The 15217-nt window shown below is 37.9% G+C and overlaps 1 protein-coding gene across 1 annotated transcript in view; it reads right to left on the bottom strand.

Annotated features, from left to right (window-relative positions):
- Positions 1-15217, bottom strand: part of LOC139966232 (uncharacterized) — a 33268-nt gene extending 18051 nt beyond the window's left edge. Inside the window, exons 1-2 of the mRNA XM_071969056.1 lie at positions 14975-15217; positions 1448-3403 (exon numbers count right to left, since the gene is read on the bottom strand). Of these exons, the coding sequence (XP_071825157.1) occupies positions 1448-3140 (1693 nt within the window). The 5' untranslated portion in view covers positions 3141-3403; positions 14975-15217. The remainder of the gene's footprint in view (positions 1-1447; positions 3404-14974) is intronic.

The following is a 15217-nucleotide window of genomic DNA, read 5'->3' as shown; positions in this document are numbered from 1 at the left end:
TAGTTACAAACTTGACAAATGTAAGTAAGCGGCCGTGCACGATCCATCAACTTTGATTTTGTGTACTTCAATGTGATCCACATCCATGTCTCCATTGAGCTGCTTCTACAGTACAGTTTCTTTAGTTTCCATTTTGAAAATTACCAACATCAACATCAAATTCCATTTTCATAACTGTCACATGATAATAATGTCACATGATAAGCAAATAGCGACTAAATTGTAAATAGTCAATTCATGATACTGTAAATACAGAGAGAATTATGATGAGTCATCCATGTACAGTATACTACAGAGCAGGACAACAGTGTATTCATAGCAACAATGGGTGTGTCTCTATGACAGAACTGATTTAATATTTAATAAAGTGTTGACTCTCAGGTCTGTTCATAATCGTTATCAAACATTATCTTTATAAACACTTCACTGTACAGTATTATATATCCATACGGATGATCTTTGCACTGTGTGTTCACACTACAGTACAATACTGAATGTATAGTAATGTACTATACACGAGTGCTGTAACATGTAGCCGTGCAACAATTTGCATTCTGTACTTGCACGACCTCACCTGTTGAGCAACACTGTACTCAACGGCCAGGACTCCGTTATTTAAATACTGACATGTATATATGGCAACAGTACAGTTAGTACGTACAGTAGTTACTCTAGTATCAAACTAACAAATGTGACCAAGCAAAAACACAGCAAAAACAGACTTCGTCAGTTTCCCCCCCCCCCCCCCTTTTCAGCTGCCAATATATGTAACAGAAACCATGACACATGAATGCTTAAAGTTGAAGTGTTGTGAACCCAATGACTTAATTAATTTAATTGTCTTTGAATTAAATAATGTCACATGACATGACATTGCCATGATTGAAATCCTAAGCCAGCCTACCATACATCTAGTGAATGTTGAAATTAAGAATAATCTCCATAGTGTTAGCACACTAACCTATCCAACCCCATACCTATTCCAACCTACAGTCACTGAATGTCCTTATTGCCTACCACAGTATTTTAATGCCTCTGTGTATGTATTTTATTTCACTTTCTCATTCTACAGTACTGTACTTTACTCATGAGAATTGAGTTGGTACAGTTTGTAAGTAGACCACTCAGCACTTTGATACCCAATGACACTTGGTACAATGAATGATCAATGATTGTCAAGGTTGATAAATTACACTGTTCAGCCAGCAAGGAAGGTTACCCTAAATACCATATTAGGTCATATTGTTACCAGTGTACTACAGTATACCTTTACATAATGAGAACACAGTACTGGTAATTTTCCTGTGCACAAGTTTTCATCTGAGACCTACACCTTGCATCTTGCATTGTCTTTGTATCTTTATTTTGTAAAATAAATCAAATCAAAATCAACAGTGGTGGCCCGACACAACATGCTCGCCACTAGGCCTTCTAGGTTAGAGCTTACCTTCCTCCGGAAGTTCGGACTCCAAATCAACGTCTGCGCCGCGGGATAATACTTCCAGTTCATCTTGGGTCCTGTTTACAATATCGATGAAGTAATAGCCATCTTTCTCTGCTTCCTTTTCCACTAGCTGCACTCCATTTAACGTTACAACCGTCTCTCTCCTGTCGACAGTTTCAGAGTTTTCGAACACGACGTCGTCGATCTTGGGGTGGTCCACGGGGATCGTCTGTTCCTTCTTTTTGACATCCCCGCCGCCTTCGATCACAGTGTCTACGAGTTTAACCCCATTAAGGGTCGCGACCGTCTGTCGTTTGGTGACCTCGCCACCATATCTCGAAGGGAGTTCATAGTTGGACAAGTTCTTGTCCAACCTCTCCGTTAAAACCCCATTTGGAACACAACCGTTTGATTGCACAGCCTCCTGTGTTTTGGAGGAATTACTTGTGGTCCTGTGTTTGGAAGCTTTTGGCAAGACAACGTTTTGGTTTTCTTTTTCGTACTTAGCAGATCGCTTATCGGGTGACCTGTCCTTACTTGAGTGATTCGGTGAGGACGGTGTGACGCCGTTGCAGTTGGCGTACTGGTCGTACCCTGTTTTCAAAACGTCTATCCCATAATCGTCCTCAATGACACTCCCCTCCTGATGTACACTACACGTTTTACCCATGGCGGGCTGATTTCCGTTTACGACTCTCTCGTCGGTCGGAGGGCAAGAGTTCTGGACCTCTGGTTCAGGTTCCGTCGGTTCTGTGTGATGCGCTTCGGTAGGTTTCACAGGCGAACCGCGTTTGAACAAGTTCACCCGCTTTGGTTTCAACTGCGGTTTGGCTGGTTTAGATTGGGATGGAGTTCCCTTGGGTGTCCTACCGTTCAAATCTAAGAGGAGCTGTTTTTTGCTTGGTATTGTACTCTCAGCAGCCTTTGGCTCAAACAGCATAGCAGTCCTTTGTCTTATAAGTGATTTCCGGTCAGACTCTGAAGAAGGCAAATCTAATGGTAAAATTACTGTTCGCTCTGGACTCGAGTCCCTCGACTTTCGCTCCCAGACTTCACAACGTTTGGCAACGAAGTTGTCAATGGTGACACGGCTTTTGGCGTTGAAGGAGCGGCTCCGATCTACCTTTGTGGGGCTTCTCCTATCACGAGGCGGTGATAGACTTGGATCCCTTTGGTGTATATTGCCGTTGCAGTGGACGCCATAGCGCTGAGATGCACCTACACTTCTTGGTCGTGAACGCTGAAGCCATTTTGAAGAATTCTTAGAAGAAAGACCTGGAAGCTTTTCCACAATTGTTTCTTTCGTTGAGCGTATCACAGTTTTAATTCTCGTGACAGGACTGGTCTTTGTCTTTTGACTACTACTACTAGCTCCATTGGTGGCACCATCATCAGTATGGTTCATAGTCTTTTCAGATCCTCTGTTGCTGTTTTTCCATTTGCCTGAAATCAAAGACTTTGCAATATTACCGGACGATGACGACTTTTTAGCCACTGCAGGACTCGGAGCGTCTTTAACCAACTTTGGGTCACTGCTCCAGGTTTTCGAATTTGTAAATTCCCTTTCGGATGAGGTTGGGATGTCAGACTTCAAGGTTTCCAGGGACCCAGAAGTTTCCACAGTACTCTTCTCTAGGGTAATTTCTAATCTAAAACTTTTTCTAACTTTGGAATTTCTACTTAAACTACTGCTCATGTTGGAGTGTCTAGTTTGAGCACAAGGGAAATTCTTCTACTGGTCCAAAAACCAGGAAAAGGAACTCTTTTCCTATGGGTGATGTTCTATCGCAGTCTAATCTCCTTAAATTTGATGAAGGTGGTTCGTTCTCAAGATTCTCCATTTTGTAAAAATATTAATTCCTTAAATCTTACAATCTAACTTGCAGAGACTTCCTTCACTGCGGAGGAAGAGTTCGGTAGGAAAAATCTTCGAGGCCAATGAACAAGAATGTCTTCATTCTGAAAAGGAAACAAAATAAAAAGGATGGTTTCAACTACAGTATAATATAGAAAATCTGAAAGCAATTTGTAATTTTTCTTTATTTTAATAACAGATGTGAAATTTCTCCAAACAACTACACCACCATAAATGATTCTACAGTTTCAACATCTTTTACATTCCAACAATGAAAAATCCAATTCAATTTCACTTTCATTACATGTTCAATACCTTCACTTGCGGGTACAGCACAAAAACTCATTCATACTCAGTGTGTCAGTCTACAGGTAAGATAATAGCACTAGTCATAGCACAGTGCTTCCCCTCCCCCCCCCCACTCCCCTCCTCCCTCCAGACAAAGAATAAGTTATACAATTATTATTGTAAACACTTCTGTAAAAATATAATGTTCTAAGTTCATTCGAGGCGGGATGGCTAATTTACAATTGTTTAAGTCTATACTAATAGTATGCTTTATCACTATTCAATAATCATGATCCAAAAGGCTCGAAAAGGCTTCGATAAGGGAGCTCTGACTTGGTGGAAAATGAGGGAAGGATGGCCAAAATAAATAAATAAATAGAAGGAAAGGGAAGGGAGTCTCACACAGGTGTGCTAGTTACAGCGCTCAGGTTGATTAACAACATAACAGGTTTAGCACCAAGTCCTACATACCAAGCACACTGACTTTGACAATTTTCAAAACTAGAACTTTCCTAGAAAATATTTGAATTTCCTCTTGCTGACACATTTCCTTTTGATTTCTTGTATCCATCAAATCATTAGATGGACATCTTGTCAAGGAAATGAAAGGCTTCCAATCAGGAACTTGAAGAAATTGAGCTTGGCCAGAGGTATAATTATTGAAAACTTCACAGCATGGTTACAGTATACTGTAACTACTGTACGTGTATGATTTTAAAGCCAACATCAGCAACTACAAAGCTAGCCTTCTTCATCTTCATCAATGACGACTTTGAGACGGTCATTTGCACTGCTTCGGGTGTGGACGGAATGGAGACCAGTTAATGGTCACACTAAAGGAGCAGCTTGACATTATAACACACAGTAACAAATGTGCATACTGTAGCCCAGGTGAAAGCTTTCAGTTGTCACCACCACACAAAGTTATTTCCATTCTGTTTCAACATTGTACACACTACGTGGCCTTGTCGGTAAAGTTGTAACCAAAATTGATAGTAATTTAAAAAAAACGTTTACGGAACTTTACGATTCTGTGTACAAATGCTGTTCACCTACTGTACTGTAGGTATGTCTCTAGCAAGCATTAAAAGTGGGAAATTGCTGCTATACCTTTTCTCACTGTTAATAAGCCCTGCCATACTTACAGCATACTTTAGTTAATGAAACAGCCTGCATGTCCATTCAGGATGTTACTTGTTTTCATTTCTGTACAGTATTTACCGATTCAATAGAGAAATGAAATCCTTCTTCATTTCCTTATTTTGAGGCTCCTCTTGAGCTGGGTCAGAAAGTTAGCAACGATATCAAACAGTTTGATGATAATCTCCGAAAGTACCTTTATTACAGTACTTACATCATTTCTACAATGTTCTAAGATAAACACTGTGTAAGATTAACCATTTATCACTTCCTCAGAGAAGACCAAAAAACCTTGAAAAGTTGTTATCTTTTTGTCAATGATGTTTCAGCTGACCATTTTGTTGGGTCTTTTTAATGGAAACTTTCTAGTGTAAAGTTTTGTACAGTGAAAGGAAAATAATGTGGCAACTATTACTAAAGCTCCATACCATCACATTACCATGTAACTAGTACTACATACTGTACTTTGTGCAGTCAGGGAGGTAGTCTGGGGTGAGCTTTCATTGCATTACTGAATTGTAGGTAATATGATGTCTTTAAAGGGCAGTTCAGAGGAAAATTTATGTATTTTAAATCTTTATTTTGACGGAATGAAAGAGGAACAAATTCTAACTTTAGATCATGTGGTGAAGTTTGCATCCAATTCTTACATATCATTATCAGTATTTTGATAATTGAAATTGCCACAATTTGTGCCATCAGTGAACTTAAAGCACACAGATGTGATGTCATAGAACTTTGCACACTAACAGCAAAATATTGTATTCTGTTCTTTACTTTTCAATTATTGTGTTGACCTTGGATTGGTTAGCATTCCAAATTTACCCAAAAGATACTGTATGTGAAGTTAACAGTGTATGACAATGACTGAAATGTGATGTACATTACTACATTTTTGAAGTAGGAAATTGGATGTTAACTTCAAAGACAGACACAAGAAATTCGTCAGTGTGCTTCTCCGATATCACACATAATTGCTTCAAGTTCACATTGAGCATCAAAAGAGTCATCTTCAAATGCTGTTCTAGTTTGAAATCGGTACGGAAGGAATTCGATGAGCAAACTTCACCAGGATCCAGGATGCTGCCCAAGGAATTGTTCCTCTTTCATCAGTTAAGTAAAATTTCCACTAAACCATACCTTTTAAGTACAATTAATGTACAGTAAGGGCCTACATACATAGACAGTAGTACTGGCACCAACTCCAAAGTGCCATTCAAGTTCGCAGTTTATATGTCATTCTATATAACTTGACCATCGTTTTGAATGGCGATTTCTCCCCTTGACATTGATGAGAGCTACTGTATGGATACTGTACGAACATACTCAATAAACCCATACTGTAATGTACTGTATGCACTACATATGTGTGCATGCGATCCAGTATGCTGTACTGTAAACTCAGAGTAGAGACACTGTAGCTAAGCTGAAATTCATGGACACAAAATATTCTGTACTGTACTGTAAAATGAACTTACCGTGACACAGAACCTGTAAACAATAAAGCACACGCAGCGTAAATAATTTTCTCTTTCACAAAGTTAAAATATCACAATATGTGCATTCCACATGGATCACAAACCATGCATGTTAATAATATTCAACACCTGCTTTGCACAGCTATGTCAACAATTAAGTAAGTCAGAGGAAAATGTAACCATGATCATTACAGTAGTGTTACATTTTAGTCTTGCTAACACAACAGAACGCTGCACTGCATCCTTCAAAAAGTGCCGATCAATTTGTTCTTACATGGGCTGATAGACTTGTATTGTCAAGTGACAGGCTAGTACAAGCATCCACATATATATGGATCAATATCATCACCCAAACAAGTAGTCAACATCCATTCAAAAACAAATGGAAGATTTAACTTCAAAGAAACTAAGTACTGTAACAAAATAGATCAAAGGTATGCAGGGTTAGGACTTCCCATTGAAGTATTGTACACTTTGCAGTCTTACAGGAGTTTATGCTGTAAGTACAGTAGTTTAGATGTTAATAAGATCCCAGAAATGTTGTACAAGAAATGCTCATGGGGGCGTGCCATGAGCAGCAAAGGACAGAACATTTTCAGAGCAGGTTCAATTAGGTCAATTATGGTCAATTAGAGACCCAACATCAGTTCCTGTCTGACATACAGTACACTGGTGCTGTAGTGTGATCAGGATTTGCAACCACCAAGGATACCACTGTATTGCACTGCACTGTACTACACTGTACTGTATTGCACTGTACTTTAACCCACAACTTTGCAGTACTTCCTGAAGTTTAAAGGGATATTCTGTTGATAAACAATGTGAAACTTATATGGAAGAGAGAAATATTACACACTGCTAGTTGAAAACCCCATCTCAATATCATGCCAATAACTCAAGATATTTTTGATTGAATGTAACCCATTTTACTGATTAAACCTTCAACTACTCCAGGAAGTTGGATAACAGTAGGGGAGTCTGTGATGTCATCTTGGCAAATTCTCATTGGAAGCTTCACTTATATTAGGCTATTATAATCTTATTGTTGATTTATCCTTGAAAAACTTGTTGCTACTCTCTTGCATATTTTGGGAGAAACCGATGACCTTTAACTTACGTTTGAACAGCTACAAAACGACTGGTCACTTACTAAGCATTCCATGATGAAAACAATCAGCACATATGGACCTACGTATGATGTATCCATAAACAGTCATTGTCTGACAAGGTTAGCTAATATACTGTACTGTACAAGAACAATACTTTTACAATAGCTTTTAATATTAAATTATTTATATTTCTTAAGATGAAGAAAGGCATCATGCATATTTGACCAAACTGGCATGTTAGTGCATCAATAGCTGTACTGTATGTCTGGAAAAGTTAACGCCAAAGCCACTATAGACATCTGTCTATGTACAGTAGACTGTGGTCATCTTGTGCATGTCCGCAAGTTAGTGAATCTATGGCTACTGTATACGTACATATCTGCAATGTAATGTAATGAGGCCACTATAGCAAATGGTCTTTACAGTAGAATATGATAATCTTGTACATCGAGGCATTTAAACTCACCCAAAGCTCTATCAATATTCAGTACTTAGTTTTATACCTAATGTTACTACCAGACTCATTACTACTGTAAGTCCAGTATCGAAAATCAATGCAGCACAGTTCATACTGTACAGCACGAACATACTGTCGGAACATATTAATACCTTGTTACAGAAACGAACAAACATTGAAAAACTTTTAATCTTCCGCTGATAACCGTTCACTATGTACATCAATATTTTCAACAGCCAGATAACAACCTGCTGCTGCAGTTGATACAGTACATCAATATTATCTGACAAAACTTCCTCTAAAGATCCTCTTTCCATCCCAAGGACACCCTGAATACCCCCCCCCCCGCCCCCCCAAGACTAGACAATATTAACAGACATTTATTGAACATTCCCACTTCGTGCATAAACTATTAAACAGGTACTGTGGTGTCAGTCTTCCTGTGTGTTCACAGTGCTGCTTGAATGCATACTGTACATGTAGTATTGTACAGTACTCACTCAGGACGTACAGTACAGCACAGTAAGAAAAAATGTCTGCAGAGACAGCATACATGTGGCACTTACCTAGAGCTGCAAAACTGACACAGAGTATCGATGAAATCATGAAAGTATTGGGCAGTGACCAAGAGAGGTGTTTAAACCGATAACTTCTGAGAAACGTTTGTCAATTGACATACAGTATAGCCTACATGTACTGTAAGTTGACTGCAATAACCATATCAACCAAAATAATTACATATTAAATATTATTTCTAAACAGAAATCTGCTGACTCAATGAAAACTGCCGGCTGTTTAGCTTAGTGTCATTAAATATCATTTTCTTACTTTCAAATTGATTACTGAGTTGATAAAATGGTGGCATCGGTGAATGTCCAAAGGTGGACACATGGACGAATGTGAAACTGAAATCTGAGAAACAATCATTACGGTTGGTGATTGAATGCCTAAAGTTGTTGTTGGATAGTGTGCACTGTTGTGTAAGTACTGTAAAAACGTAATGTACTTTAACTGTACCAGGATTTGAGCCTGGATAAAATAGCAACAGCAATCTGATAGCACAATCAGGAGACATTCGACAAACAGGAACACACATACTGTATGCTAAGTTTGACAGACGTATGAAAACGCTGATTGTTTAGAAACTACAGTACAGGATGCTTTAATCTCTTGTCGTTTGGAGATCACCATGGTTTCAATCGTTTCTACAGTAATCATCCAGAAAAACTTAATTTATTGAACTTTTGATGCCAGCTGCTGTCACTACAAACATACAGACACATATGAATGAAAAATACAAACTTATATGGGAAATGCTGGGAATTGGCCACAGTATCATATTTACAGACTGTACAGTACTACGTACAATCAACGTCAGCCATTAGCATGGATAATACAGACACCAAGGTGATGTAAAGTGAGCCCGGCAAGAAGTTTGTCCAAGTAATGACCTGTACATTAGAATTGAGAACGTTGTCTCTGTTTACCGACTTAATGTTCACCAATCAAAATTGATATACTTTAGCGTCCTGTGGTGCTACAGTACAGTACAGCTTCAAGTTGCACAATTTAGAATCCCACGACCTGAATCAGTATTAGGAAAGATAATCTTGGAACCATAATTTGACAAATCACCAATTACTGACAAGTGCAATCATTCAGTGTGCATTACCAATGAATATTCATACCCTGGGGTAATATTTCGTTGTAACAGGTAACCATCCAATTAAACATGACTCTGGGCGATGACAGCAAATACTGTACAGTAGATCCTACCATACATGTAATGTCCGTTTAACAGTATATGCTGTATGCATATACTATACCAGTCAGCCTTCAAGTGTTCAGGAGAGTTCTTCTGGTAACTGAGTGGCAATTGACCGTGAACCATCAAAGATTGTACAGTACTTCAGACGTACCAAACCTTCACTTTCTTGCCATTTACTGTATATGTAGGGAGACTTCCTTTCTGCAACGTACTTGTAAAAATGATCCCATCTGTTGCAGCATAATTTAACCAATTGGAAGGTAATCCATGCACAAAATTGTTCTACTGATACTGTACATTATGTTACATGTACAGTATGTATGTTCAATTGAAAGAACTGTACACTATAGTACAGTATCTAGAATTCTCTATGCAAGTGTTCATATTGAGGCAAATTTTATTAAATAGTGTCACAACCATTGACCACATACAGACTGCTGAAACAGGACATTACTGTGTAATATCGTTGGGTAACAGGCCATACAGTAATAGTAGTAGAACGTTCTATCATCTATGACCAAAGTTTTACCAGTGCTCTATAAAGGTTACTGCACAAAAATGATTTACCTGTATGAGGCTTCCTCTTCTCAACTTAGGAGAATCACCTTTCTTTCCCTTTCCTTTTTCCCTTTGCCGGCGATTCTGTCTACAATATGTTATATAAACATTCCAGACCCTGAGTCAATACTGTACATTTACAAAGTACTTAAAATCCAATTGCTCACTGTGACATCCAAGTGCCCCCAAGCTACTTAAATACTAAAGGATGTTTATAAAGCTTATTTGTTTAAATTTACACATGTATACTGTAGAACTCAGTTTGGTTGAATGACAGAATTAACCCAAATGCAATGACAATTTACAGCAATATTCAGTACTACTGTAAGTACTAAGTACGTCCCAAGGTGTTGTATACTGCAGTACTATATGAGACACTATATTGCCGAACTTGTAGCATCTGTGAAAGAAGAAAATCCTGAATCCGAGAGAAACAATTGCAATCTCATTAATGTTCCATGAATTTGTTCATATGGGCACCCAACTGAAGTCACTCAGATCAGTGAACATTTAATATAATTGCCAATAGGAAGGATGTAACCAAGCTGCCAATGTACTCAATGATACTATAAAAGGGGCATTGTGTTTTCATAACAACTCCACTATGTGCAAATAGTAGAAAGTGAAATGTATTATAAATAGAGCCGCTTGAGAAAGTGCAATGCCCAAGGTTATATTAATGCTCACCTACTGTACTGTATATTTGTGCTTGCTGTAGTCCTCAATGGGTACTATTTGCAAACCAGTTACTACTGTACATATGTAGGTTATTTAAATGTTACGATGCAATTTATGGACATCATTTTACAGGGATCTACAGTACAGGATGTACAATATGAGTATACAGTAGGTAATATTGTAAACACACAGCACTATTATGGCCACACTGTATAGATCTACGGATTGAATACTACAGTAACATACAGTAGCTCACAGACAAAGACCTAGCCATGACCTCTATGAGGACAAACCACTGCATTCCTGTGGCTGGTACTGTCAATATTTCCAGTGCAGTGGTCAATATTAAACATACAGTAGAAGACACCGGACAGCAGATGCTGCACACTGTGTGCATGTACAGCAACATGCCGGTAATCAATGCATGCACATATTTTGTAGATCTATTTTTGAATCCTGCTTAGACATGGTTTTTGTAACCATTTTATTTACTGTACATGTATACAGAATTCTTGAGAGAATATTCCAAGTCAAGTCTTTGTTTTCTGAGTTAACTCTGACACAGTGGATTGCTTTCCTGAAGAGTTAAATGCTAGAGCAAGATTCTGGCCCAAGTGAGCCGAATATTGGGCCCGGTGTATTGGAATACAGATGGCTACTGTATGTTGTAAGCTTTATCACCAAAATATTGACACTGTCACACTAGCAGCCTACCATAGATGTAACTAGTCTAACATTTCGTGGATGGAATTGACTCAATAAAAAGCTAGCAAACATAAATTAACATTCTTAAAAGCCATTGTCACAACTCAGCAACAGAATTCAACTTAGTCACTCCATGCAGTTGAGGGCCAGAGGCTAGGGATTTACAGATTACTCAGGAAACAAACAATTTAACAGTCCATACTGTATTATGACAGACAGTTTTTGCCATTCCTTTATACATGCATGCATGATGTCACATACACTGTGTACAATGCTAATTATAGATGATGTGACCACTTCAAATTTCCGTCTGACTGAATACAAATACTACGTTAATACTGCACAAATTATACTGTACCAAAACATTTACAATTCTACAATATACAGTACTTACTGCATTTACTGTATATTATAATAATGACAGTAGCATTTTTAATTGAGCAAGTTTGCTTTATGTTTACAAAGACCAGGCCAAGACACAGTTGTGTACCATAAAAGTCTACAGTACAGTCTCGGTGAGTATTGTACTGTGGAATAATATGTACTGAACACATGTATACTGTCCACTATTTAAATGCAATCATACTTAACAAAGCACTCATCAGTTCCTTGATTGATCTATGAGTGTTAGTCAAGTTAATAATAGATCCATAAAGACATAATTCCAATTCGATGCAAAGGTTATTAAATATTTTATTACTCATTTATGGAATAACGCATTCCACAACAAGCCAAGGCCTAAGCATCACTTTGTTTACATACTGTACGTGTATATAGTCATGGACTGAACTATACAGTACATGTCAGCCAATATCAGATCACCACATAAAGCATTTAACTCTGAGTCAGTAGCTATTTACTATAGCTTTTAAAGTAATTATACATACCTGTATGACCACAAAATTGGTGTTTTAATCAAACTGTCTCTGATTTACAGACCAATATTAGAAAGGATAATTCACTCTTCCCTTCAGTATTATAAGCAAAGAAAATGACAGTCAAATTGACATGGAATTTCTAACTTTTATTTTCAAAGGTCCGTATAGGCCATGGATGCTCAAGGTGTTTAGTACAGGATACCAACAGTTTATTTGTGAGCATTGTAAAACCATTCTTAGATAGCTCATCTGATCCAATGTCCATAAATGAACTAGAATAAAGAAAAGACTTGTAAAGTGGTCAATCTTTGATGGATTTTGATGGGGGTTGCAGGCTGCAGCTATATTCATGATTTCTAATGCCAATTAGAGTTATTAGGACAATGTTGTTCTTAGGTGTCCATAGAACTTTAACATTCCTAATGCTAAAAGGGTAACCAAAGAAAAATTTTACGTGAAAAGTTGCAGTCAGTTATGGCTGAAGAGTACATTAATGATCTGTTCACATCCTACTCACAAGGGCAATGTCAATGGCTTCTTTTGCACACTACAAGGTATACATGTCACACGGACAGCCATGGCCCAGCTCGGGAAGATTTTAGTAAAAGCCTTGTGCCAAATGTTTTGAGCAATTGTTGCATTCCATATTTATATCTACCCAGATGCAACCCTCTTTACGTAAATGTTCGGTTCCACCTCTTGATCCCGCCATTGTCCTTATGCGGTCCCCTGGACCCCACGCCAAATGCCTTGCACGCTTGGCATGCTCGGAGTTGTTCACTGCCCAAACACCGGTGTTTGAAAGTGTGCAAGTCTACATCATTTTCAATCCTAACAATGCAATGCCCAATTGAACAAATTTCTCCTGAAATTGTGGTTTGTGTGATTGAAGAACTCCTTAAAGCATCTGAGTATATTTGAATAAAATTGTTCAAAGTGAGCAATGGGAGACAGTTTAAAGTATAATTTGCACACCAAAAACCTTGTTTACTAGAAAGTTACTGCACTTGTATGGCACTGTGTTATTATACTTGTAATAATAATCGATAATTAGGAAGTAATTTTTACAACGCCGAAGCAGCCTTGAATGTGGGAAAAGCCTTCAAGGGGCTGATGGATTACAACTTTTGCGAAGAAGGTAAACAAATTTCAGCATTGTTACTAACGCAGGATTCTGTGTCCAGGACGCAATGTTTTGGCCAGGGACGTAAACTCTTCAAATTGCTTGCATCCCGCGGACGCAAACTTTTTTTGAGAAACAAACCCCAAGTATACACACTCACAACTAGGTCAACAGAAAACAAAACACATTTTTGAATGAACATCTTTCATTATTTCTTTTAAAAAACCCACAACTTCTTACAATAACCAAAAGTTCTCCTACTCCTACAGATCATTGAATTTGTTTGAAAATAAATACATTACTGTACATACAATACATTTCAAAGCAGCTATATAGTCTGTTCCACAATCTTTAGGTTTCTCTTTTTGTTTGTTCTTCTTTCCTTCTCTGTTGTTATTATTTGCTTATTATTTTTCTTTGAATCTTTTCTTTTTCCAAAGAGACCAGACTAGAAAAGCTTATGCTTATTCTGGTTCCTCTACCAATCAATTTTTCTGTAGTCTGGAATTTGTACTGTATTTAGAGACAAATTCACTTGCTACTCTGTTAAAGACTAGTAAGCTTATTAAATGTATATATCCTTTATGTATAGTAATGAAATCCTTATGAAAATGATTTTCTGTATTACATGATGTTAGAAATCAACTTTGACACTGGAAAAAGACAGCAACATACAGTATCTTCAGTGCCTATATTCAAAGCCTCATGACACGAAGCTGCAATATTTACAAGTGGTAAGGGACTTTCTTGTGTGGATAGCCCGACCCTGGCTATATGGTTGTACAGTGTGCAACAAGGAAGATTGCATCGATGTGAAGCTAGGGTCTAGCATAACTACTGTAGAACTACTACTTTACATTATTCATTTCTAAGTCAGCATGTCAAGCACAAATGCACAAACAATTTTGCTGTGCTGACTGTGTTTAATGTTAGATTCCCACATCCACATTCAGAATCAGTGATCGAAATGAATAGCAGCTAAAGTTACAACTGCATGTACTTGGGCCTAGGCCTACTGAATATCAACCTCTATAGGCCTACTAGTGCTTTCTTCATGACTGACTTAGCTCCAACATAGGCTAACCATCACAAAGATCCCTTAACTTAGACCCTAACAAAAAACAAAAACAAAATAACACTAGTCATTAAGCCTAACGTTAGTCATGTTAACTGAATACCAATTTGTATTGCAACATAACAACTAGACAGCCAGCATGGAACAATGAAATGCATTTGCATAATGATAAAGTTCCTACAGTAGCAAGGAGGATTATCTGGAAACTATAATTATGTGTAAGGAAAGCAAAAAGTTGGTCACTACTGCCTGAGTTAGGCTAGGCTTGGACTAAAAATAAAATTATACCTCATCCCATATCCTAACCTTTACTATACTACCTAGGCTAGCCTACAACGTTGATGTTGGAGAAAACGTTAATGTCAAATAAACAACACAGGGCGGAATCAAGTCACAACAACTTTGGGTGAATACTCACAAAATTCCTCTTCCATGTCTGACAACAGACTGTTCTGAAGTTACAGTAGCAGTGGTTTGCTCTGGTGAAAAGTTTTTCGATGATTGTTTGCGTAAATGTTGTAGGGTTGGGCCTATACTAATGTGAACCTGAGCAATTCAATTCACAATTATCAACACGGTACAGCCTTGCTGAATAATCCATTACCGTCACAAAATGTGTGTGATATGTTACGGCGCTTATGAAGGAACCGGTGATAGCTGC

This window comes from Apostichopus japonicus, chromosome 4 (genome assembly GCF_037975245.1).
Source record: "Apostichopus japonicus isolate 1M-3 chromosome 4, ASM3797524v1, whole genome shotgun sequence".
Taxonomy (NCBI): Eukaryota; Metazoa; Echinodermata; class Holothuroidea; order Aspidochirotida; family Stichopodidae; genus Apostichopus; species Apostichopus japonicus.
This window is presented reverse-complemented; position numbering and strand designations above follow the sequence as displayed.